This window comes from Halichoeres trimaculatus, unplaced genomic scaffold (assembly GCF_033239565.1).
Source record: "Halichoeres trimaculatus isolate MK-OKI-2021-1 unplaced genomic scaffold, fHalTri1.1 fHalTri1_scaffold_1, whole genome shotgun sequence".
NCBI lineage: Eukaryota > Metazoa > Chordata > Actinopteri > Labriformes > Labridae > Halichoeres > Halichoeres trimaculatus.
In genome coordinates, this window is record NW_027437179.1 from 22,040,800 (window position 1) to 22,066,011 (window position 25,212).

At 40.6% G+C, this 25,212-nt stretch overlaps 1 protein-coding gene across 1 annotated transcript in view; it reads right to left on the reverse strand.

The window, feature by feature from the left end:
- Window positions 1–12,656: 12,656 nt before the first annotated feature.
- Window positions 12,657–25,212, reverse strand: part of mdfi (MyoD family inhibitor) — a 33,081-nt gene continuing 20,525 nt past the window's right edge. Inside the window, exons 4-5 of the mRNA XM_074661781.1 lie at window positions 18,221–18,592; window positions 12,657–17,564 (exon numbers count right to left, since the gene is read on the reverse strand). Coding sequence (XP_074517882.1) covers window positions 17,311–17,564; window positions 18,221–18,592 — 626 coding nt within the window. The 3' untranslated portion in view covers window positions 12,657–17,310. The remainder of the gene's footprint in view (window positions 17,565–18,220; window positions 18,593–25,212) is intronic.

The following is a 25,212-nucleotide window of genomic DNA, read 5'->3' on the forward strand; positions in this document are numbered from 1 at the left end:
AAACTAGATTTTACATAAGTCACCCTTGATGGTGAAACCTGTCATCCACAGGTATCGTTTTCAATTACTGGATTTGAAATTTCTCTTGAAAGCCTTTGCTTTTTGACTTTTAATTTAAAGTTAATCCAGAAATCACTCTGGATTAGAAATTACAGCAAACTCTCCAAGCAAAAAAAACAACAACAAAAAAACAGTTTCTTCAGATCTCTATAGAGAGAAAGGTCCAGTTGTTTGCCAGTGCAAAACATGCTAGCTTGTGAGTGGTGCACCCAACTGCAGGTAGAGCTTATAAAAAGCGATAAGGTCCACACATTGAAAAGGATATATGGTTGGTCAGGTTAACTGTCAGGTCTCTCATCAGAATGGCACCAATCGATTTATTGCTGAGCCATTAATCACAGAGATGAAAGCACAACAGTTTCTTCCCAGCAACAGCAAAGGGAGAAAACTTTAGCAGGCCGACAAACTGGCTTCTTTTAGTCGACCCTTTAAATACGACACAAACTGAACAGATAGATCTTAATTGTTTTCTTCACTTATACGTTGTCATATTTAGCATGAAGATATTTTCAAATACTCTAGGCTGTCTCTGAGGGCCTACTGGCAGGGTTGACAGGTTTTCCTATGCAATAAAGCTAGTTTTTGGGTGCTAACACCGGTGGGATTTTTATCTTTGGATGAAGTCAACCAAGTTATGATATTAAGCAAATGAAGAATTAAAACTGTAATTCATTTTTATATGTGTCAAACGCAGAGCAGCAGTTAAAGTTAAAGAGAGATTTAGATTCATGCTCCTGAACTTTAATAGAAATATCTTTAAAAGATAATCCTTAGTGAGCAGAGCATGAAGTATACTAACTAAAAGTACCTAAGTGGTGGACATTCACAGGACTGGAATCAAAGATGAAAAATGTGCTTTTTTATGTGATTTGAGCGAACTGACCCCTTCAGGGCCAGAATCTGCAAACAACACTGTAAGTTATGGTGCCTGTTGTTTTACAACATCCTGGAAACTACAGTATTAAAACACAGTAATGGTCTGATCTCTTGTTTCTCACCCGCATATGAATAAATACACATATGAGAGAGGTTTGTGATTTGGTTTGTAAGTCAGTCATTGTGGTGTTTTTGATGGGGAGCTGTGATGTGCTGCAGTTTGTATTTGTTTGAAAGCCGTCTTCTCCCCACACTGGACATGAGATGGCAGGTGGGCAACCGCACAAGAGCAACAGGCGCTTGAAGGAAATGGGCTTTGAGGTTGTCATGGTAATAGAAGAGTTATGACCCAAACAGTCTTGGGGCTATTACCCTAACCCACGCTGCTACCCGTGTCTTGACCCCCCTCCCCGCCTTCTGTAACACCCACTGAGGTCTGGGTCGTCAGCGAGGTCAACTGGACCAGATTTTTTATGAATTACTTCCATCACACCCACACACCCTGTTGATTCTGTGTCCTATTTTCTTTTAGTCACTCATAGACACACACGCACAGACAATGGTCTACGGAGCTCAGTCTGACACAGGACAGGAAATAAGTGTTTATGTGGACGAGGCGCCCCTTCCTGTGCATTCCCAGAGGGCCGCCACCCCCTAATCCAGGCTCTACGTGTGTTTCTGGATTTCACCTTCCCTCGAAAACACCACCTCTGGATAAAATTCCTTCTGAAAGCTCTCTTTCTCTCCACTTCATGCTACCCTCTCACTTCATTTTCCTCATCTCTCTCATTTTTTTCTCAATCTTCACTGTGTCCCTCCCTCTTTTGCTCTGCTTTTACTGGCTGTGGAAAACAATGGAGTTTTGTTAGTGGATTTTTTACCTTTATGGGCTCTCTCACATTAGTTTTTCTTCAGATGACCCAATAAATGTGAACACATTCGGTTTTTCAACTGAAGCAATGTGCTCCAGTTCTGCAATTGTAGGTCAGGGTGAAGTAGACAGAGCCGTGTGTTTCAGCGCCAAACACAGACGTAGCAGAAACCGAAGAGGCTGTTTAGACCCGTGAGATGTTGACATGTTACCTTTGCATTCTGTGTGTGCGTGTGTGTTTGTGTGAATTTGAGTGTGTATGAGGACAAGGCTCTGGTCTGTGCTCCCTGTTTGCTTAAGGTGGCATGAGTCAGCTCGACTCAAAAACAGGAGCCTGTTTTTGTGTGGCCTGCCAACTGCCTGTCTGACATTTAGCTAGCTTTCTCTCTCACACATTCACACACAAACACACACTTAGCCGCAAGTCAACATCGCTCCATAGAGCAGGACGGCCCCTTGGCTTTCCATCAGCCCAATGTTCAGTCTTCAGCTCTGTCATTTTTAGAGCTCACGTTTCCACCAAGAGAAATAACAAGGAAATTAAATTCTGATTAATTTCACTTTTTTTCTATGAAAGCAGGAGTTTCAAATATCTAAGAAGCAGGTCTGCTCAGGATTATTTAAGATGACACATGGATACAAAAGCAGTTTTAAGATTGAGTTGATAGCTGGAAGGCAAGTGTGTTGGCTCGAGCAGGGACGGAGCTGAGACTCTGGGTTGATGTGGAGGTCTGTAATGAGGGATGGTAAGATGTGGATGGGGGGGAGTCTCCCCTCTCTCCTCCCCTCTGCCCTCAGAGCCACGTTGCCACTGTTCGGATCAGCCAGAGGGGTTTGGCTAAAGGCCAGAAGTTGCATAATCTGGCCCTTAAAGCAGCGGGGTGCCATGCCTCTCCTCACCTCTCAGCCTCCCACTTTGCTTTAGTTTCTATCACCTCAGCGTTTAATCTCTTCCTGCTCTACTGCCTATCTTTCCTTTACATCTTTTACACCGTCAGTGATAATCCGCATCATCCACCCCCTGCTGGACTTAGCTTCTTGTATATGATTTATCTGATGACTATTACCAGGCTGGAAAAATACTTTATTCTGATTGCACAGACTCCACCACAACAATCTGCCATAACAAACCAATCACACACTAATGTAATCTGCTGACCCCTAACAATGATGGTGCAACTGATCTGATATTGAATTCCACAATTACTTGTTGGTTTTTAATGCCATGATCTCCTTGATTTATCATTCTTTTTTTAAAGTCCTTACATGTCATAAAAATTCGTCTGACACTGAAAAATATCTATTTAATTTTAACGTGTAGTGTGATAAAATGTGCTCCACTGTTAGTGATTTTAGGATTAAAGAAAACAAGAACATAAAGTGTTGTAAGTAAAGATTTCAAAGTAAGGGAAAAAAGGATAAACCTCACACGAGCCATGGAAAGCAAGTTCCAATTTACATTTTTTTTAACACAAGTTGTTTTGTTTAGTTTTATATTTTCCTTATTCTATGTTGTATTTATCATTTGCAATGCCAAATTGTCATCATCTGCCCTGATGCCTCTGTATGAGGCAACTTGTGTGTGTTTCCAGTTTAATTTTTGAAATATATTTCCCCTTCTTCCCGTGTTTTCCCATTATTTGATTAAGTACTCCACCCTGATTGATTTCACCTGAGCCATGTGTCACACCTGTGTATGATTACCTGTCTGCTCTCCTTCTGTCTCCATGGGCTGATTGTGTCTCTCTCCAGTGATCCAGGTGGGTTTCCCTTAGCTGTGTGGATTTCGGTGGATTTTCAGTTAGACTTCAGACCTCGTTTGAAGTAAGTTCTTGTTTGTGTCTGGCTCTCAAACTTTGACATCAAACTCACAGTTCCTTTATCGGCGCCGTTGCGTCAAATGCTCTTTGACTCGAGAAGTTGGGTCGCATCGTGTGCGTCCATATTTCCTGTGTTTTGTTTTTCTGTCGCTTCCTATTGGCTGTTTCTTATACAACACAGACATACGTAGATGGTAGGCGGGTGATGTCTCACTCCGTAGTTATTGAACTATGTTTAATATTCTCCCTCCCAGGTTGCAGTGTCAAATGCTCGGCAGATATAGTAAGCCTACACAGAACGTAAAGAGAACGTGAGCTTTTGGTTGTCTAAGGTTAGTTAGAACCAAACCAAGATCTCATATTTGGGGAACGTTCCCACATGGTTACACTGAAACCTTACAAAGCCTAACGTTCCCTTAACGTTAAGAGAACCGAAAAGTTCTCCTGTGGTCACATTCCTACCTTCAAACAACTTTGGGTTGGTTGTTGTTTGGTTGTTTTTTGGTTGATCTGAGAACAATGAGTGACTGTGCTGACGGAAGGATCCTCTTTATTGATATTTTACTTTTTGGCTCCTAATTGTCATGTAGCCTCTGTAAAGTGCCTGTTTACATGACAATTACAGCCATTTGAATTTTAATTGTTATAAACCTAAAATGTGACTGAAGAAACTAGAGAAAGGACAAACGTTTTACTTTTGCATCATTATCTATGTGGTAAAGATATTTTACACATTGCCATGAATGCTGTCAGAGTTTGGACCAATGTTTATTGCTTTAGTTTTTAATTTAATTTGTTTTTAGCTTTAATGTGCTAAAAAATGCACTATATAAAAACTTACTTTAATATTTTTTGTAAGCACAGTGTGCCTTTGTCACTTCTGCACAAAGTCCACTAAAGGAAGGCAATGAAATAAAGTGTATGTCTTGGGAAAAACTGCTAATAACATAAAAACAGATATTCAATTTTCTTAACAGAACACTTCTAATTTATGATTTAAGACCAACTGCTTAATCCACAAGCACACACCAGAACAGTAGGTGGTGCTATTGCAACTTTTAGCTGATTTGCCATAAGGCAACAAACTCCCAAGAAGAAGAGTGAGATGAATGGAGGAAAGTTGGGTCAGATGGATGCGTTGTGTCCATGTGTTTCTGCCTCTGCCGAAGTAGGACATCAATATGGTGGGGTTAGGGTAAGGATGCATGATAGTTCACTCCTCAGCAATTTCACTCCAGAAAATAAGGTCCCAACGCACAGCATGAAAACATAGGTGGTGATGTCCATTTTTGTATTCATCTGTAATTATCTTTTTAATTACTATCTGTAGACGAACAGGTTATATCTCAACTGTCTACAGTCCATCACTGAGAGAAACAAAGACCAGAGACCACAGCAAAATTTACTAAGTTGAACACGACATATGATGCAAACACTTAATGGAACATGGTTTTGGATAGGGGTTGATAAATAACTCATGGATTTAAAAAAAAAGTCAGACTTCCTCTAGGATGAGGGAGAAACATTGAATTGATATTGACACAAACCCCCACCTAGTTTTATTTAATGGCTGGAGGAAATGATAAACTGGTTAAAGGAGGTAAAATGTATAGCTACCAGATACATATACCAATCTTGATCCTAACTAACCTCATATTTTCATTTTTCATCATCACTCCAAAAAGATGCAGAAATATTTGTAGCTCATGAATAGACTCCTTTTCCCTGTCAGAATTGCATAATTAGGGCTACGGGTCTGGGTCTTTCTCCAGGTCTGACCTGATTGATTTCTAAATCAGTGTTAATGTAAAATAATTGATTTCATAAGCTGTACAATAAGCATCACAGCATAAGGTGAACAGATAGAGCTGGTAGTTGAGGAATGCCTAATCGTTGATATAACTCTAAAATCACCAAGCTCACCTGACAGATCCACATGTCCCTGAAAATATAGAATATAATGGTACCACTTGACATAAACAGTTCATCTGAGGCTTTGAACCCTCAAAAAGATGAAGACAAATTCCTTGGAGTAGACAATTCAGAGAAATTAGACTTCATCAAGGCCAGTAAGCATTTTTTCTTTTTTACATGATTTCCTCTGGCTTCATTGTCACTCTGCCATTTAGCTGTGGGCTATCATCAGGTTCCTTCTTTAAATGTGAAAACAAGCTGAGCAAATGAGCTCTGATTAATTATCCATTATTAGAATAAATTATAGTGTCAGTTGCATGACTTTTACTGTTTTTATAAGGCCTCGCATGAGTCATGGGTCCAAAAATACAGATGTTAAGCAGTGCCAAACAGGAGGAAATACTCCTCACTAACAGAGAGCTGTGCTTTTCTATCGTAGAGCCAGCACTGGGTATCTGGCAACTCCCACCCACACAGATGAAAGCCAGCTCCTAAGTGGCAGTGTCTGCTCTGAATGCACCTCCCCTGTCTGACAGGAGCTCTGCTCTAAGAAAGAGAGGAATGCCAACACGGTGATTGAGCTGATGGTGTATGTATTTGCTAACATGGCACTCATTATGTATTCAGTCAGGAGTTATATCTCCCTGTTTTTCAATTTCTCCATTTTTTATTGTTTGCCCGTCTCTCCTTTTTATTCTGAATTCACAAGCAGCTGGGATGCATAAAGCATTTTAATGAGCCCTAACTGATTTCTGCGTTTGCTTTAAACTTGCTTCAAGTTGAGGCGAGGATAAAGTGTGGTTGAATTCTGCATGAGTGGCTGTGGCCAACAGAGTGGGAATGTGTTTTTACTAAATCCTCCAGTTCAGCTATGCACTTTGTCACTGCCCTGCACTGTGGAGTCTCTTCCATCTAATACACCACAGCATGCTTTTCAAAAAACTTAATGTTTACAAACCCATAGACAAAGTTAGCTACTGTGAACAATTTCTGCTGTTGCTCTTTCAGTTTCTGTGCAAAACTAAGTCATTTGCATCTTCTTTAGGAACTGATCAACCTTTACCAAATTGGATTAATCAAAAACAGTATTTTGAGGATAATATATATTAATTCCACAACAACAGCCAAACTGTTGCATGCAGAAATATCTTTTCCATTTGTCAATTCACCTTATTTTTCATTTCATTTCATTCCAAGATAGTGATGTGGGAGCTGAGAAAGTAAAACAACTTTCAGCTAAGACTTCATTTGTTATATGGCAAAGTAAATGCCATCATTTCTTTATTTGTTACTATCAAGTGTGGAGCAGTTGATCCAGGTGTGCTGATGGTAAATTGATGATGCAGATTTGCAAAATGTAAATATGAAGTTTTTGACACTGATTTTGGGAAGAGAAGAAAACCAGTTTGAAATTGTTGAAAGAAGCTTGATTATTTCTGATACATTCCAGAAAGTCCAGAGATTAGAAAGCTTTTTGGCTTTCATGACAGGACAAATTGAATTGTTTGATCAGATATCCTGGGGTCCACACATGTCAACAATAGCAACCGTCGCTATAACAATGACAACAACAACAAATAACGGACACCTACCTCGAGTCCCCATACTGACACAGATACCACTTTCTTAAGATCCTTCTCCAAGGTACCCCCTTTTTCCATTTGCCTTTGTTTTTATTAAAAAAAAAAAAAAAAAAAAAAAAAACAGTGCAACATCTTTCAATAGATATACAGAGGGTTAATTTTTACTCAGTGACTACTCAATCCTTTTAGGCAGAAATTTCTTCTGATTTGGGAAGACCAGCTCTTAAAGATGCAAAATTAAAAACACCAATAATACCCCTCACAGTGAAGTATAAACATATGCAGAGATGTCAAAAAATCAAGAGATATATCCAAATGCCTTGTAAGCATTGCTTGTGTACAAGTGCTTCAAATGAGCTGAAACTGCTCGGATCATGAAAGTGATCAAACAGAGCCCATATTGTTGAGGCAATGCTTGCTCCACTGCATGTCTGCATAGCCATTAAATCAAACGACTTAAGTCTATCTTAGAGCGAGATCTTTCATGTGATTCATCAGGGATTCATTGTGTAACGGATGCTCGTACAGCAAAGGGATCTTGCCCACTAGATTAATCTATCTGTCATCGTTGTGTTAGGAAGATGTATTGCAGTGATCAGCAGAAGTGAGGGGGGTGTTTGTATCAGCTCTGGACATAGATATTTGTAATGAGAACACAATGTGAGATTACACTGGGAGTCGGGGGTTAAAAGAAGACATTTAGCACAAATCCTCTCTTTTTAAAGCACTCCTAATAGAGCTGAGCTTTAGCCAACATACAAAGCTTTTCCTTGCCTTTTCTCTCTCTGACTTACTGACGTCAGAACACATATCAGATGGTCTGGGATCCTTTTCAAGGCTCACACATGCAAATGGTCATCCATCCTCCGCCCAGGACGTGTTCCACCCACTCTAGCTGCTCGTTGCTCTGCTACTCCGCTGCTTCTGCTGCTTCCGTGAGACCAAAGCAGAAACAAACGTCTCACTCCTGCCAACTCTGTGTGCATATGTCTTTGTGCAGGAGTACACATGCATGCGTGTGTGTTTCATGGAAGCCTATTGGGCTGTGGTTCCTTCAGTAGTCCTGCAGCGGCAGTAACTCGATACAGTATACACACATTTTTGTTGCTGATCCAAGCTTGTCTTTGTGCCATGATTTTGGTTCAGTTCAACTTGTTGTAAAACACTGCTGTGCACTGTTAAAGTGGAGAACATGTAATCAGCATCTAATGAACACAGTGTGCCGTCTTATGAAAGATGGTTTTATGCCCTCAAGTCAAGTTAATTTGTTGCTGTGGGCTCTGATTTGAGCATTTGCTGTTTCTAAGTCACATTTTAAAGCAGTTTTTTCTTCACTGTGTAAAGGTATAATCAGTATAACTAAGTATTCAGAATACTGTAACGCTCCTACCTTTTTTTTTCTGTTTCTATCTCTGCCCCCCACCCTCTTCTTTGCCTCAGTCTCTCATGTAGGAAGAAAAGATGTTTCTTTGTAAGGACGCACTGACTCACTCAGCTGCCCCAACAGAGTTCTCCTCCCTCTGATTTACAGCCAGCTGTGGGATTATAGATCTCAAGCTCTTTTCAGTTATTTACTGGCACTTTCAATCCATCTGTCTGTGTTTCTGCTCTCTGGGCTAAATGTTTTATTTTGTTTCTGGGATTTAGAAGAAAAAGACCTTGACAAGACGGAGCACTAGACCATGTTGGGGAGCTATGAAGGTTACAATGCAATGTTGTTTTGACCAAAAAAGAAAAATTAATCCTTTGAGAAATAGATGCAACACTTTGTGAGAGGTCTGCACTGTAGCTCAGACAAATACACTATCTTTTAAGGCAACACAAGTTGCAGCCCAGATTCTGTCTGAGGTCTTGTTAAAATGATTGTGGTTCAGTCTCTGCATAAAAGCATGTGTGCCTTAACGTTAAGGGTAAAGGTGTTGAGGTGTCACATGAATGCTGGTTGTTCCAAATTGTGAGCTGGTATGTGCCACGTCTTCGAGCCAGCGAAGGTAACCCTGAAGCAGGGTTGTATGGTGCTTCAAGCTTGAATGTAATTTCAAGTAAATATAGTGTTGAACCTTAGATATTCACTGAAAGGGGTACTGTCAAAGAAGGATGACTGTGTCACTGTGTGTAGGCACACTACAGGTAATTAAGATAAAAGATTTTTGCCCTGTGATTTAGTCGAGCTTGAAAACAAAGACCATTTTATGCTTCATCACTCCTTATGATAATCCAAGAAGTGTACACTTGAGAAAAATGTCCTCCCTCTCTGAAGATTTCTTCTGGTTCAGTGCTTAGAGTAGACTTGAACCCTGTTTAGGAGAAGAGAGTTTTTTGTGTGGCACATTTTATTTGTTGAGCTTGAGAGGAGAATCAGCACTGGGTTCCCAATGCAGGGTTTTGAACAAAAATGAATGATTTATTGCGACGAGTGATCATCTTCAGTTTGGTATTTTTAGTGAGGCCACATGATTAATAAGAACTAGTGACCCAACATGTACCTGAATCGGTCTTTGGATTTTAGTTTTGAGACAAATGAATATGTTGAGTGGGATGTGTACTCCAGAGAAATAAGTAAATCTGAAGGTTTGCGGCTGAAAGAAGGGAGAAAGGAAAAAGTAGATTCCTTGTAGCAAAAGAATTTATTTTTCAAACCCTTAGCCCAGCTACCTGCCACTAAATGTGTGGATTTGTACCATATGGCCATTCAGAATGATCACAAATATGTTGTCAAAGCGCCGATGAGAGGCTCTGGTTTGAATAGATTACAAAGGCAGCAGAGTAGTTGACATTGTAATAGAGGTCCCTCAGGAACACTTGTGGGTTATTTAACAGTAACCTTTATAAATGATGCCACGCATGAAGGTTAGCTGGTTGTCGTCTCATACAATAGTCACATCAGAAAAATATCAGGCATATTGTATGAGTTCTGTGTCTGTTGTGGCATTTCTTTGACCCAAAATTAATAATAAATCGAGTATTTCCTTCTCCGGGTGTCTGTGTGACTTGGCTGGGGGAGGGGCAGAGCTGTGAATGCTGGGAGCCAAGGGCGAGTGGCTTGTCATGTCAGGGGTATTAATTTATGATTTCCATCCCAGCTTCTGACCCCATCACCTCCATTAGAATGCAGCCTTTGTAATTTCATGGTTAATATTCAATAGCCACTTGTCCCCTGTGCCTGCTTTTGTGCATGTAAAATTTCTGGAGGGGTTGTGAATCATTTTTGATATTTTGTTTGCGTTTGCACATGCGTGTTTGGGAATGTGTGTGTACATGGAGCAGGAAATGGGATTTGATGACAAAACATCTTCTTGGAAAAACAACAGCAGATGTCCATAGATGTCCTCCTTGTCCCCACTCCCACTTGAGGGCCTGAATCGCCTCTCTGTCTGACCTGAGTAATCTGAATGGCCTTCCTCGTTAATGCTTTTATCTCAACCTCTCATGCACAGACTTGTGGGAATGGTTAAATGGGGAACCAAAAACATTAGGAACCCTCATGTAAACAGACTTCACGGCAAAATTCAGTCACACTATAAGAAACAGAAAATGGACATCATTTTTGTTTTTACATGCAACTACCAGCAAATAAAAACTGCTGATGACAGTATTCACTTTCATAAAAATAAACACTTGTTAGTTTAAGATTCAACACAGAAACAATAAAAACCAAATGAAAGTTTGAGGCAGAAGAAAAAGACAATCAACAATGAACCCACATTCCTACTGAGTGACTTTGGCAAGCTCTAAAAACACATTAAACGGCTCTGTTCTGCATGAGCCCAGTTGTTGCTCTGCTTTATTCCCTTCTCCTCAGTTTTCTCCATGTTCCTCTCATCTTGGAAAAAAGTGATCAGATGTGGTTACGGGAAAATCTGCAGATACTAAAACATAATTGCGTAAATGAATGAAGAAGTGGTCAAAGCCTGCAGAAAAACACAACTTAATGGGGATGAACGGCATAATGTGGAGCTAATTCATATAACTTGACTTTTTTACCAATCAATCATTCTACCAATACTCATGCTGGCTGTTCTTGCTTAAATCTGCTTCCACATTTTATTCTGATGATGTGATAACTAAAATTTTTATGGTCGCAGTTTTTTAATAATGAGTCTTGGATCTTTATTGATTATTTTGTGGTTGTTTTGTGTCACGGTTGAGTCATTTTTCTCGTAAGGCTTTCTTTCCCAAAACTTCATTGGATGTGACTTTACATTAACAAAGGGTTGACCAAAGTACTTGTTACCAAACAGCACTTTTTAATGCTGTAACCAAGCTTTTTAAGCTGCCTGAGCTGAACTCTGGATTCATGTGAGGTCTGCAGCCATGACTTTGCCAAGAGTTAATAATTTGACATTTACTTTTTCAGCATACATGGACATTTTTTTATATTCTTTATTTTGTTTGTATCTAAGTCCTGAGCTAATGTCATCAGCTGAAATTTCTAGTAGTTCCTAATTGGCTTGATAAAATCATCCAATTGTCACTGCCTCAAGATCTAGCTGTTTGATCCTGCATCAGACTGATATCAGGATCGGATTGGTGCATCTACCAATCTGAGAGTCAGATATTAGGCATTTCAGCATTATTTTCATAGCTTAAAACTGAAAATTTCAAACATGTTAATCTGCTCTTTGCTGACATATCTGTTGACATGTCAACAGATATGTCGGGGGCTGCGGTTGAGCTGTTATTGAAATGTTATCCATCTTTCTCAGTTTTATTTGTTTTCCTTCTCTTAATACAAACATTGCAGTGGCTAACTTTACGAGTTCCCCTTCAGGTGTACAAGTGCATCTGTGTTTTAGAATCACTCTTTAAAACACCCCAAAAGCTGAAACAGACACCAGTACATAACGTCTTAAATTCTAAGATTGAACATTGCTTAAATTTCTCTAGGAAATGAATTGACAGATGAATGGATGACGATGTATTGCTGAAGGCAGTAAAAATGGATGATGATCGTTAGAGATCAGTTAGAGTATAAGACCCCAGTTTGTCACGGATGTATAAAATAGATTATCTCAGTACTGGGACAGACTAGATCACAACATTGAATTGAATTGAATTTATTTATTTAATAGGGACGATGCAGTTTAACATAGTTCCATCACTAAGTATGAATCTGATGTGCTGCACAGAGAGTTTATAGCAAATGCTAATTTCCAACTCTTGTCCCTAGTTGGGCCTTTAAAAGTCATAAAATGTACAATATTTAACAGCATAAAATAATTTTAAAAAGTTTACAAAACAACAATAAAATACATGTTCACATCAGAACAAGTAATTATACAACCCAGTTCAAAATGAATAAATACAAAAAAATGTTTTTTGACAAACTAAGAATGATCACAGTTCTGATTTGCTTTTAGCCAACACTTGACCTTTGTAGAGAAGAGTTTTAAGTCTGTGATTAATTTGATTTCGGTTGGTAATGAATTCCAGAGTTTCGAGCCTCTAAAAGAAAAAGCTGATTGTCCAAATGTTGACTTACATTTTTGTATGCTACAGTTTCCATTCACCCTGCTTCTTGTAACTCTGCTGCTGTTCTGCCTTTGGATAAATTTGGATAAGGGTTCAGGGGCAAGATCATTGATACATTTGAAAACTAATTTAAGGAATGAAAACTGCATGAAGCTGAGAATTTATGTGGTTGAACAAATGCAATAATAAACTGAAACAAAGAATAATGCACAAGGGCTGGAGTTCACATTGTTTATTCAGTATTAAACAAAGAGATTCTAATGTGACATCCAGGACAGCAATTCAAATGGACATGATACAGGGGTAGTGTAAACAAAATGACATTATAGTGGACTACAGTCTACAGTTCAGCTGGGCTACAATAATTTTCAGACTACTAGTAAAGTTGGCCAGCCCTTAAACTCAACATCAAAATTCCATCTAGTCATATCTGATAAATCCACGGAATTCAAAAATAATTTTCTGATAGTAGGAAAACACTAAATGTAACCTTGTGCTTTATTCCAGTATTCCTATAAAAAGCCCGACTGTACATGAGACTTATTCTTTACTGAGATGACCCAACAGACGTTACATTAACCTCCAGAACAAGTCTGAAATCAAGACATGGATCAAGGTGCAAGAACAGAGTTCATCTGGGGTTCAGTCTTCAGACAAACCATCACTTTTCTGTCCCTCCAGACAGCCTTAATTCTGTACATATTCTGAGACACTCCTTAGAGTAGACTTAAGAAGCACTGAATGAGTGCATCTCAGTGAAATGGTCCAATGTTGCTCAGTTAAACTTAAAGGATAGGTTTACTGTTTGAGGACCATCATCCTATTGAAATGTAGTTTGAGATGATTTATATACTCTTTTGAAAACTTTGCTGCTTTCTGCTGAATGTCTTCAGCCTCTGCTAAAATACAGGTGAGGCTCCTTTTTATAACCTCTCAAGACATGTTTATATATTCTAATCTCAACAGAGAGCTCCAGAGCCTCTCTGTCTGTCACATGATTAGGTTTTTGTTGACTTAATTTCTCCAGTTACGTACATGCTGAAGACAGGAATTTGAGCAAAATAAAAGCAATTGAACAGACAGAAAGGTTTGAGCTCAGAGGTAAGCCTGTCTGACTGTGAGCTTCACTTTTATTAAAACTGGACTTATCCTGGTTTCAGAGGACTTTCAGACTGTTGATGCTGCAGCAGAGCAGTAAGAATCCTGAAACATGACCTGGACTGAAAAAGGCTGGGGTTGTGAACAGTCATTAATGTCAGTTTTAAAACTTTGTATCTATTTTTTTGTGTGAAAAACGGATCCTTATGATATGTGCTGAAATTCTGCTTGTCTTAGCCATTAGTTGGGTGAGCTAACACTGCCTCAGAGTGGACATGGTACTGTCAGCAGAGGGGTACAGCTGCGCACACATCTGCTTATTGACTGCAGCTAACCATCACTATTTACTAACTTTTTTTTCTAGATGAAGTGTCCATCATGCAAAGTGGAATGTGTTCAAACCAGTGGCAGCTGCTGGTCAGTCAAGGAGGTGAAGCTCATTTTTTTCAGGCCTACATCATAAATTTGTTTATTTAAACGTAAATTCTACCCTCCATGCCAGCTTGCTAGCAGCTGGAGCTGCTACGTGAGACTACGACAGGCTGTAAGTGTGAGTGACAGAGGGAGAAGCTGCTGTAGCTGTAGCTGCTTATTGGCGAAAAGAGATAGAATCTCTTAACGCAACGCTCGCCGTTTTTTAAGAAAGGTAAACTCGCTGGGGATCGATAAAGCCTCCAGATCAGTCCAGAACAAGTAAATGTAGAACTCAGAAGATACTCTGGTGGAGGGTTATACTTCAAGATCGCTGACTGGCTCATTTCACTACCAATCAAAAAGGGATTCGGCCTCAGACATATCATCCAATCATCATGCAGAAGCCCAGCGTCCAGGCCAGCCCACTGCCTCATAGACCCCCAGAGACGCTCAGCGTCCGATGAGCGAGACAAAGCCCAGCGTTTATCCACAGTGGAACAACCCACTCTATGCTTCCCTGCTGAAGTCAGCAGATGCCTAGCATCCGACTGTGTTAAATCGCTGAGATGCTGCGGGGATGAATGAGAAGGAGGTCGAGCCAGTTACCTGTGATAGGTAGCTGATTCTGAACAAAAGATGAAGGAATTCTAGAGCATATTTTGTCAATCAAATGTACACACAGCAGTACGTTTCACCACTTTTTTGGGGGACATTTAAGGGGAAGCTGAGCTTTCCTTGCAGTCTTAGAGCAATCGCCACTGGTTCAAACTTTTTAACAGGGGTGGCCAGGACACTGACTTCTGCTGGGGGAGGCCTTAAAATGGTCTGCACATGCAGAAATGAGAAGCATTTATTTTCTCTCTCCATCTCAACTAACCAAATCTACTTTGATTGCCAAAATTTAAAAATTTAACGGATGTTTACTTTCAAATTTTGTCAATTTTTTTTAACCTTGAAGAACTATTACAACAGGGTTGAACAAAAAAACTTCAAATTGAATTTGTGACAGACATCATCACAATTTTAAGCATCAAAAGAAAACAGAAGCCTGATGAAGAGCAGCACAAAATAACTGGTTTTAAAATAGGTTTATGCCTTAAAAGACAAATAGCCAATCGTACTGTGGTTAAGGATTCTGGGTGGCGCCAGCAGTGACCAATCTACTGCCCCTAGCCCCTGATTGCACCAACATATTTATTAAAATTCACACTGACACTTTGACTGGAGGCACAGAACATGTCCCTTGATGAAACAAACAAATCTGTTCTTGCAACTTTTCGAAAATCCAAACAAACAATATATCAATCACGTCTATACACAATATAATATAATCCAGTTCTCCCTTCAATAAAACTCTGTCCTGTGCAGAATTGCATTGCTCTCCAGCGCTCTCCAGGATTTCGCTACAGTTTAGATAAAATGTCTCCAATTCTTTTCACACCAAACCAGACCAGGTGTAAATACAGTCATGATATGTCCTCTTGTATTAGTTGATTTTTTTTTTGTATTATCGAGTTTGCTGTATGCAGGTGAGTTACAGCCTTAGTGTGTTTTCTTTAACAGTGTTATAATACAGCCCTTAGGGTAGAGTTAAACAGCCACAACATTGGCATAGCAATAACCCTTCAAAGTACAATTACATGTGTTGAAACTAAGAACCAGAAGAAACTCTTTGGGTAATACAGAAAAAGGATTGCACAAACAGTATTGGATCAGAGAGGACAGGAATTTGTATCAAGTCACTTTAAAATGCACAATGGGTTAGAGAGGGTATGAATCTTAGGGTATGAAAATGCTGGGCTGTTATCAAAAGCGTACCATTCACACTACGAGCACATGGATCTAACTTTGCATAATGTTGTGAGATTTTCACTTGAGGAATTAAATTAGATGTAGAGCGATGTCTGCTTCTCAGAGAGCCCGGCAAAACCCGATAACACAGAAATGTGATTTTCACATTTGAGGAGAAATGCAAATATCTTAACTAAAATCTACAAAACAAGGTTTAATAAAGACTCTGTAAAGGCAAGGAATGTACTTGAAAATTCAGGCCATAAGCTTAGCCAAGGCCATTTGTTCACATAGCAAAAACGACAAAAGTAAAGTGAAATGTATTCAATTTGATATGAAACCTTCTGATCCTCAACCAGTCCTTTACCAGTTCTCTGTGTTCAGCGGAGTCGAAATCATTGGACACGGCCAAAGCACCTCAAAATAAACAAAAAGTAGATGGGATGCAAAGTTTAATGAGGAGGGATTTGATCAAGAGCTCTTCACATGTTAGTCCAGAGCGTCAGTGATGGACCGCATCAACCACAGCTCTGATGTCCACCATTTACAGTACTGGTTATACTGGACCCATCTTCAGACTGATTTTTGGGGGGGTTTTGTCTGAGAAAGTCCATTTTGTGAGATGTTTAAGAAAAGAAACTTTTCTGTAATATTGCCACAAGCCACCATTAGTGATTCTCTATCTTGAACACTGCATGAAGAACAAAGACAGCAGTGGGTATAACATCCTCCACTTTGAGTGTGTGTAAGTGCTTGTGTGTGAGTGTGTATGTTGCTCATGCTGCTGTATGCAATCAAGCTGGAAGATTTTGACCTTGCCAAGGACAGGGGGACAGAGTACAATTCTACTAAGATCTGAGCATCCATTTTCCCATTATGCTGCTGCTCTTATCTACAGAAACACTAAAATCCGGTTAAATGGAGCCATTTTCTCATTTGCTTTTGGAGGTCATTTTTCATGCTTGGAGAACTCCAGTCATTCAGATGGCACAAGGGGCTCCATTGTAATAACAGCTTGTTCTGTGAGGGTCCAGAGGCCTGGGTCTGCACAGCCTGGGAGACTCTTGTGGACCACAGCTGGAACTCACTCTGCATAGCACAACCAGCTGTGTAACAATAGACCAACAGCAAGTAGAAAGCAGAGAAGGCTACTGTCCCATCGTTTGATCGATAAAAGAAGGGAGAACTCAGCAGTGACTGCTCTCAGCATTAGCACATCTCTTGCTTGGCAAGCATTGTAGAAACATCAGACATACTGTGGAGCCAACTAGGCCAGCCAATGTAGTGTAAACCACAGAGTCCAGGCAACAGAGACTGTGGAGATCCTCTCGGCTCTGGTCGAAGTAGTTCCCGGGCTTGTGGGAGTATGTATTGGTAATGTTTTCACCCCTTGCGGTGTTGGATAAGGGCCTCAGGAGGAGAAGCAAAGGCTGCAGCACTCCATACAGATCTCTAGGCAGTCTGCAGACTCACAGCAGGCGTCAATGATGCCACAGTCCATGTCACAGGGCAGGTCACAGTCGCCACACTCCTCTGATGCACAGCAGCAGCAGAAACACGAGTCATCCCCTGCGCAAGAGCCACAGGTGGCACAGTCCAGCACAATGTTGCACAGAGTCAGGAACTCACAAAAGAGGCACGCCAGAATACAGTGAACACAGCAGTCTGCAGAGAAACACAGAGAGTTAGTTGCTTTAAAAAAATGTAGTAGAAATGAAGTAAGAAAAATGAAACGGAGTCTTGCAGAAACATTTTCATTGTGCAGTAACCGTGGTAGTCAGGAATCAGTTGTTCACAAAACATAAAATAATTTTCTGGTCTCTGAAAATCTCTCCAAGTAAAGAAGCTTATCTTACCCTCTCTGTAAAAGCACTGTTGCCTTTTTGATCTGTAAGTATGAGTGCATGTAGTAAACATGAAAGGTTGGACTCTGAGTTGAAAGTGAAAGGGAAGATGTCTTCTGAGCTATCATGGGCTGGGATTTTAAATACTTAAAAACATAAACACTCATTTCTGAACAACTGTTTAGAGCGCATTAGACATGACTGTCATACAACACCAGAGATGACACAATCACTCAAGCCATGACAAAAGGTGGTCACCTGCTTACTAAGAGGGCTCTCCCATTAGTTTTTAACTAATTGAATCTTAAGTAGGCTCCAATAACACACTCTCAAAGGATTTTTTTTCCACATATGAGGAAAAGTTTCAGGAGTAAGAAAAGTTCTGATCTTTCACCCTGACCAGTCGTTTAAAGACAACCCTGAGCCCTGATGACCACCTGACTGCTTCACACCACAGAGTCGCTGTCAGTGTCTCACCGTCCTGTGCCTCTGTAGGGATCTGGGAGCTGTTGCTCTTGGAGCTGCTCTTGCTCCTCTTGCTGCTCTGGGAGGTGATGGATGGGTTGGATTGTAATTTCTTGGTGTGTTTGGGTCCCCCCGATGAGGATGAGGAGGTGGACGATCCGCCTCTGGGAAGGGAGCCCAGCTTAGGATGCTCATGAGGGCCCCCATTCCTAATACCATTGGACTGGAGATTGTGTGTGTGAGGGGTGTGTGTGTGATGTGGACAGTGCGTGTGAGGGGAGTGTGTGTGTCCGTGATGTTTGGTGCCGTTGCGCATTTGGCTGCTGGGCTGCGTTCGACATGGCTGGGTGTGGTGGATGGGCGTGGATCTGGCTGTGGGTTGAGCTGGGGAAGGACAAAAGTAGATTTTGTTTTTAAAAAGAACGTATGACATTACAAAAAATGAGCTTGAAGCATATTTGAAGTTATTTTTTGCAGGCTTCTTATATCTTTGAGTGGAGAGTACTGAGCTGTGAATAGAGGAGGAAACAGGGTGAGAGTGGGGAGCGAATAGTAGTTGCAGGTTGGATTCAAACCCACTGGCTAACCTCATGGATTGCGCTGTGTCAGGGTTTTGTTGTCCCTCAAAACTGTCCTGAATATGTTTTGCTGGCATCAAATCTTAAACGCTCTTCCACGAATCAATAAACATTTTCAGTTTCAATATTTTGATTGTTGTCTTTGCCCTTTCTTTTATTCAGTGTCAGATTCAAATGATTTGCAAACCATTTATTTATTAACATTTTTCAGGAAATCTTATACTTTTGGTGTTGTGGAATTCAAACTGTAAATGATATGGAGACATGTATATGTTGAATATATAAGTGTATAAGCTAGCTTGCAAGTTAGTGTGAACAATGCTGCTGATCACTGCTCTGAGGCCCCTCACACTGAGCGAGGACTTGCTTATATAGTGTCATAGAATGGGAGCCTTGAGGAAAAGGAGTCCAATTACAAAGCCCACCCTAAAGGCAACAGCTCATGGGAAGCGCTGTGCATTTACTGCACTGACCCCCTGATCCTACTTGTCTAGACTGTTACACAACTACGAAGAGAGCAGAAGGAGACAGGATAAAGGCATAAGAGAGTGAAAGGAAACAAGTGTTTGTCTCAAGGAAAACTCATCCTCGAACCTGAGATTTTAAAAAAAAGAAGATTTAAATAAACATAAAATTATCGACAAACAGAAACACTTGAACAAATTCACATTTGTTCATTTTGGCTCAGTACCCAAGGTATATTTTACCTCCAAGTATTAACTGCTCAGCTAGAGGGGAGGAGGCAGGAATACTCACCTTGCCTGCCAAACCAAACACACACCCTGAAAAGAAGAATAAAATGGAAGCCTGCTTTTTATATATTATGGTAGTATTTAATACCATCCTATTGAGGCCCTAAATATTTTCTTGACCTGAAAGCATATGGTGTGGAGAGGTGTGGTGAGACTTTACAGGGCGAAGGAGCCCCACAGAAAATCAAAGCAAAGTCTCCCCATCTCTCAGGTATATTCACAGACACACACAGACACACACAAACACACAGGCAATCGGAGTGTGGTCCCGAGCTCTTGCTATGAAACATGACTTGCCATAAAAGCGTCCGTCTGATAACCGCTGGGAGACAGATAACCTGTCTAGGACCTGTTTTGATTGGCTGATGGCAGTGGTCACACAACCAATCCAGAGTTATTAAAGATTCTTTCATTCAGCGTTTTCTAACTTTGCTCCAGATGTTTGGCAGGCTGCAGGGCCAGAGTGTGTGTGTGTATGTGTCAGTGAGTGTGTAGGCGTGCATGCGTCGGAAGGAGCCATAGTGTTCCTCCAAAGTATGTCAGAAGTCAATGCATGCAGCTCTCGTGTCTCTTGTCTCTCTCTTCCCCTTTTTCTCTTTCTCCTCATGTCCTTTCTGTCTCTGTCTTCACTTTGTCTCATTTTCTTTGTTCCTTTTTTTGCACAACTCTTTCTTTTTGTAACACTGAGCTGGCTGGGATGCAAGTCCGTAACAGAAGAAGGGGATTAGACAGAGAGGAGGGAAGCTTTGCATAGTTTTTCTGCTTCTCTCTTGGTCTGTATTATGATTTGCCTTGGAATTCATACATCTTGTGATTTTGTGGTGTGTGTGTGAGAGAGAGAGAGGGAGTGCAGTGTGAACACAGTACATAGGCGGATCTGGCAGGCGGACAGACAGAAAGAGAGACGGGGAGACAGGACTGTCTCCAAACAGAGCTTGAGGTCAGGCTTACTCACTCACACAAATATATGCATTCAAGGGCACGTGCGGACACACACTTGTGCACTCACACACAGAAAAAGCACAAGGTTCCTTTGTCTGAGATCAGGACGAAGAATTTGAGGGAGATGAAGTGAACAAAGCAGAAGAAACGGGTTGGTGCTTGTGGATATTTTGGACCAGGAGGATGCATGGGTGTGACTCATAAACACAATGATTCAGCAGTGGGAGCTGGTTAAAAATAACAGCAAGTAAAGAGCCAAATGACTGTGGATTATCATGATGTGATTGGGCAACCACATTGTGTGTGTGTGTGTGTGTGTGTGTGTCTAACACAGCAGTGTTAGCCCACTGGGGGTCCTGCTGCCTCTGGTAATGTGTATTTAGATGTATATCTCTGTTAATGTGCACGGCCAAAGGGAGCAATCCTGCATGAGTCACCATCAGTAAAATACCCAGCACACCCCCAATTCACACACCCTCCTTCTCCCTTCCTTCTCTCCTGGCGTCTCTCAGCTACCCTGTACTTACACACCTCCCTCTCAGACCGGAGCACGGCTGTTCATCTCTCCCTCCCTACTTATCCTCTGCTCCAATGAGTCACAGAAAGATGATGAAGTCTGTCTGTCCCTGTTCCAGCTGCTTTATCCTGCCGTCTCCTCTGCTGCAGTTTGTCTGTCTATGTAGGTCAAAGTGTTGAAAGTGGCAAACAGGAGATTTAGGTCATAAAAAGGGGAAAAAATGTTTTCTGTAAGCAACTTAAATCAAACCCCATTACTTGCAAATGACAGTATAAAAGATACCGTGTCAGTGTAAATAAATGGTCGTCTTGCAATTTCAAACAGAACAGCAAAGTAAAATGAAAATCATTTGTTGCTTGTTGTGATGTCTGAGTGAAAAAGGTTAAAACAAAACTTGTAACTCTAAGTTCTTGTTGTGTTTTGTTGTTTTTTTGCTTGTAAAGGTGGATGCTAAGATGATCTGTTGTCTCAAAGTTTCAATAACTCAACATTTCAGAAACTTGTAAATATCAACTCAACCTTACAGATTACAGTTCATACCCCCCCAATCTCTCATTGGATTGTCCTTCATAGCTGCGCTGTGTTTGTGTTGTTGGAACCTATATGTAAAAAAATACTTGAGTGAGGAAATGTTAAACAAGCTTGATCAGGTGCATCCACTCAGATGGGAGGACCTTTGCCATAAACAGAGACGTTAAAAACTGAGGAGCTCAACAAGTACCCTATAATTATTATTTTTTCTGTACCGTAAAACAAAAAGGGACCTCCCAGGCTGGAATTGTGGACTTTCTAACTGTAAAGTAACAGAAATGCCCAATAGTAGAATATAAATACTTAAATAAAAAAAATGAATAACTGAGAGTGATTTCAATTTCAAATGCATTCAATTAACAAGCCTAACAGCCTCTTCAATTTACGTTTTGTTTTTTCTATATTCTACATTCTACTGGCATGTCACCACAGCAGCTTCCATGGCCTTTGTTTTGTGTTGCTTAACCCTCTCAATTAACAGCCCAAGTCACACATAGCCATCAGCTCTCTGAAGCCTTTGGAGCATATCTCCAGATTGGGGATGCACAGATCCAACTTTTCTGGGCTTTGGGTATCTACCAATACCAATGTAATACAGTGTTAAATGATAACCCGCAGGCCCTACTGGGGATAATATTTTGGGTAAAAGCCAAAAAAAAGTATGTGGAATCAATGACGTTAACATTTATCTATCTATAAGATATTTAAATATTTACCAGCAGTTTGGTAAAAACAATGCCATAGAACTGACAAAAATTACTATTCAATTGTAAACTTTATACCCTGTAGACTAGTAATGCAACAAAAAACAAAGAGTGCATCAGAGGCAACATTCCAGATCAAGTAGCCAAAAGCGCCAGTAAAAAAAAGCATTGAGCTGGTTGTCTGGATCAGCACCATGGACTGGCTCCTTCCCACCAATCCAGCTTTCAGGGGCTGATACACGATACCAGGATTACAACTGGTGCATCCCTACTTAGGTTGCCATTTTGGTCAATAGCAGGCTAATTAATCCTCTCTGCTCTAGTTTCCTCACAACTAAATCAAAAGGTACCATGTTTAGGTACCTAATTATGACTGTGAGGGAGTGAAAGAGTAAGCAATTTTCTATGCTGGACATGAACACAGCATTGCAAGGATATATATTGAAGAATAAATATGTTTGATTTAAAAAAAAGTTTTATTATTAAACAAATTGATATTTTTTACCCCATAAACACAAAAAAAGTACAGAAAATTGGTAACGTTGAATTCTGGTACCAATTGCTAGGTACCAGGCATCGGTACCGTATCGTTTCAAATGTGAAAGGTACCGATCCCTACTCACAACAACTTGTGCTAACAGGGCTAGCAAATTACATGATGCAAAACAACCTGTTTTCTGTCTCCGCTGTTTTCTCCTTGTGCTTTGAGCACGTGGTTAAGAATCAAACTATTATTTCTATGGTATGAAAGTTTAATGCCACATATTTTGCACTGCACATTAACTTTGTCGTTTTTGTTGAAGTACTTCCAGACATCACTTTTGACATGTTGCAGGTGTAGCAGATGGTTCTGTGTTTGCTGTGCTTTTTCTTTTAGCTTTTTTGTAATAATATGTTCCAAGAAACTTAAGCTGCGTTTCCACCAAGCAGTACGGGTCGGTTCAGTACGGTTTGGGACGGTTTGGGACAGTTAAGTCTCATCCCGTTTGCGTTTCCACAGCAAACTGTGCCCTCTCGTGGTGGGCGGCGTGTAAGCCGCATGCCGGAAGCCACAGCTGGTAAACAATAGCGCGACGCCGTAGCAGCTTACCCCGCGATTAAATCCAACAAAGAAGAAAACGCGACACAGTAAACACAGAGCACAGATGGACGACATGCAGCATTTCGTCCTCTCTGTGATTTTCATGAAACTCTCTGTTACAAAGTGCAGTCAAGCTTCGTTTCAGAGAAGCCTGTGAGCCGCCAGGAGAAATGCAGCCGCTGTCGGGGTGAGTGACGATTCTTTTGACCAATCAACCGTGTGCAGTGTGTTGCTCCACCTCCCGAGAGCGGATCGGTTCAGTCTGGCACCCATAGGAAAGGGTCCCAAAAAAGTGGGACGGCTCGTCTCGGTTTTTAGGGATCCGTCCCGGGATGAGTCTGTGGAAACGCCGCTAAAAGCGCACCGTACCGAGACGAACCGACCCGGACTGCTTGGTGGAAACGCGGCTTTACTGTAGCTGCCATAAAACCGTTGTTTTTGCTGAAATCTGGCTGAGTGTGTTCTAAAGCTGAAGCTATGGTTGGGGAAGTCTACACTTGTTCCTGTATTATTTTTCTACCTATTACATTCAGTTAGGTTAAAACAAATAGCTTGATTACACTTGTAACGCTGTATGAGTTCAAGTTTTGTAACCAAAGCAGCGCTTGCACAGGTACAATAATGGGGTCACTGGTGAATACTTAATGGCAACTTTCTCATACACTTTGCTCTCTTACTCACCTCTGGCTGTCACTTCATAAAGGTTGTCTCTCACCTTTTCTGTGACTATATGCTGATGCATGTGAAGGCTTCTGATTGGTTGGGTTATTACTGGAGAACATTGAGTTGCCTGTAGGTACATAGCTACACAAAACCCGAAAATGATGTCACAGAAAAGCCTCAAAGCAAGGCTTCAGTAGTCAGGTCTGATTTGTGAGGACTGTTCATTGTGTTAACAGGACATATTCGACTTGTTTTGGTTTGATGGAGGAGTTGTAGTCCCTTGAAGACCTGTACTTTTATGTGGTGCAGCAATATCTAAACCAAGAGTTTGAGGACCTTAACAGACAATGACCTCAGTAAACCTTTGGAAAGGGTTTTGGCCGAGCTAAACAGTTGTTAGTATTGAGCAGGTTATGAAACCTTTACAGTGAAACCACAAGATGAAGCTTCTATATGATGTTAAGGTCGGCAAAGCTCTTCATTACAGAATTTACCTGTAAAGAGTACACAGTGCTTTAATGTTATAGGGCGGGGTGGCCAACCTGCGGCTCGAGAACCGCATGCGGCTCTTTGCCTTTTGGTGTGTGGCTCTTTAAACCATTAATTATTGTTATGAGTAGTGGTGTACCAATCAATCTAAATTATTGATATATTGATGTTGTGATCAGTATTGATCAATACTTGGGTGATGAGATTGATACTTAAGTTTCAGTTTCTTTTCTCTACATCACACATGTGCTCATAGCTATATAAATAGATAGATGGATGAAACTTTGTCTCTTCTGCAGTAAAAACAAAAGTTTGTCTTTGACACGGCTCCAAGTACGAATTGAAGCACACTTACAAACGCAATAAATGTCACTTCAAAATTTGGGAATCTTTTGATTTTCTTCTTATGTTCTTTCGATTGTGTGTGAGAGGAAGTGTGTGTGAGTGATGTGGCTCTTTGTAGTACCACAGTAATTTTTGTGGCTCTTGGTCTCTGACTGGTTGGCCCCCCCTGTTATAGGGCATAGGATATAGACATTAAAATGTGAAGTTGAGCTGTAGAAAAATGATGATTTATTATTGATTCATCTCAGTGTTATATTTTGGATTCATTTTTTTCTTTTTTTTCACCTTTTGCTGACACTATCAAGATGACTCATTAAGTAGAGTTATAATCCACAAAAATGCATGCAGAGATATCCATTCTAATCAAAGATCAATTAACACCAGCAGAACACTCATGTTATT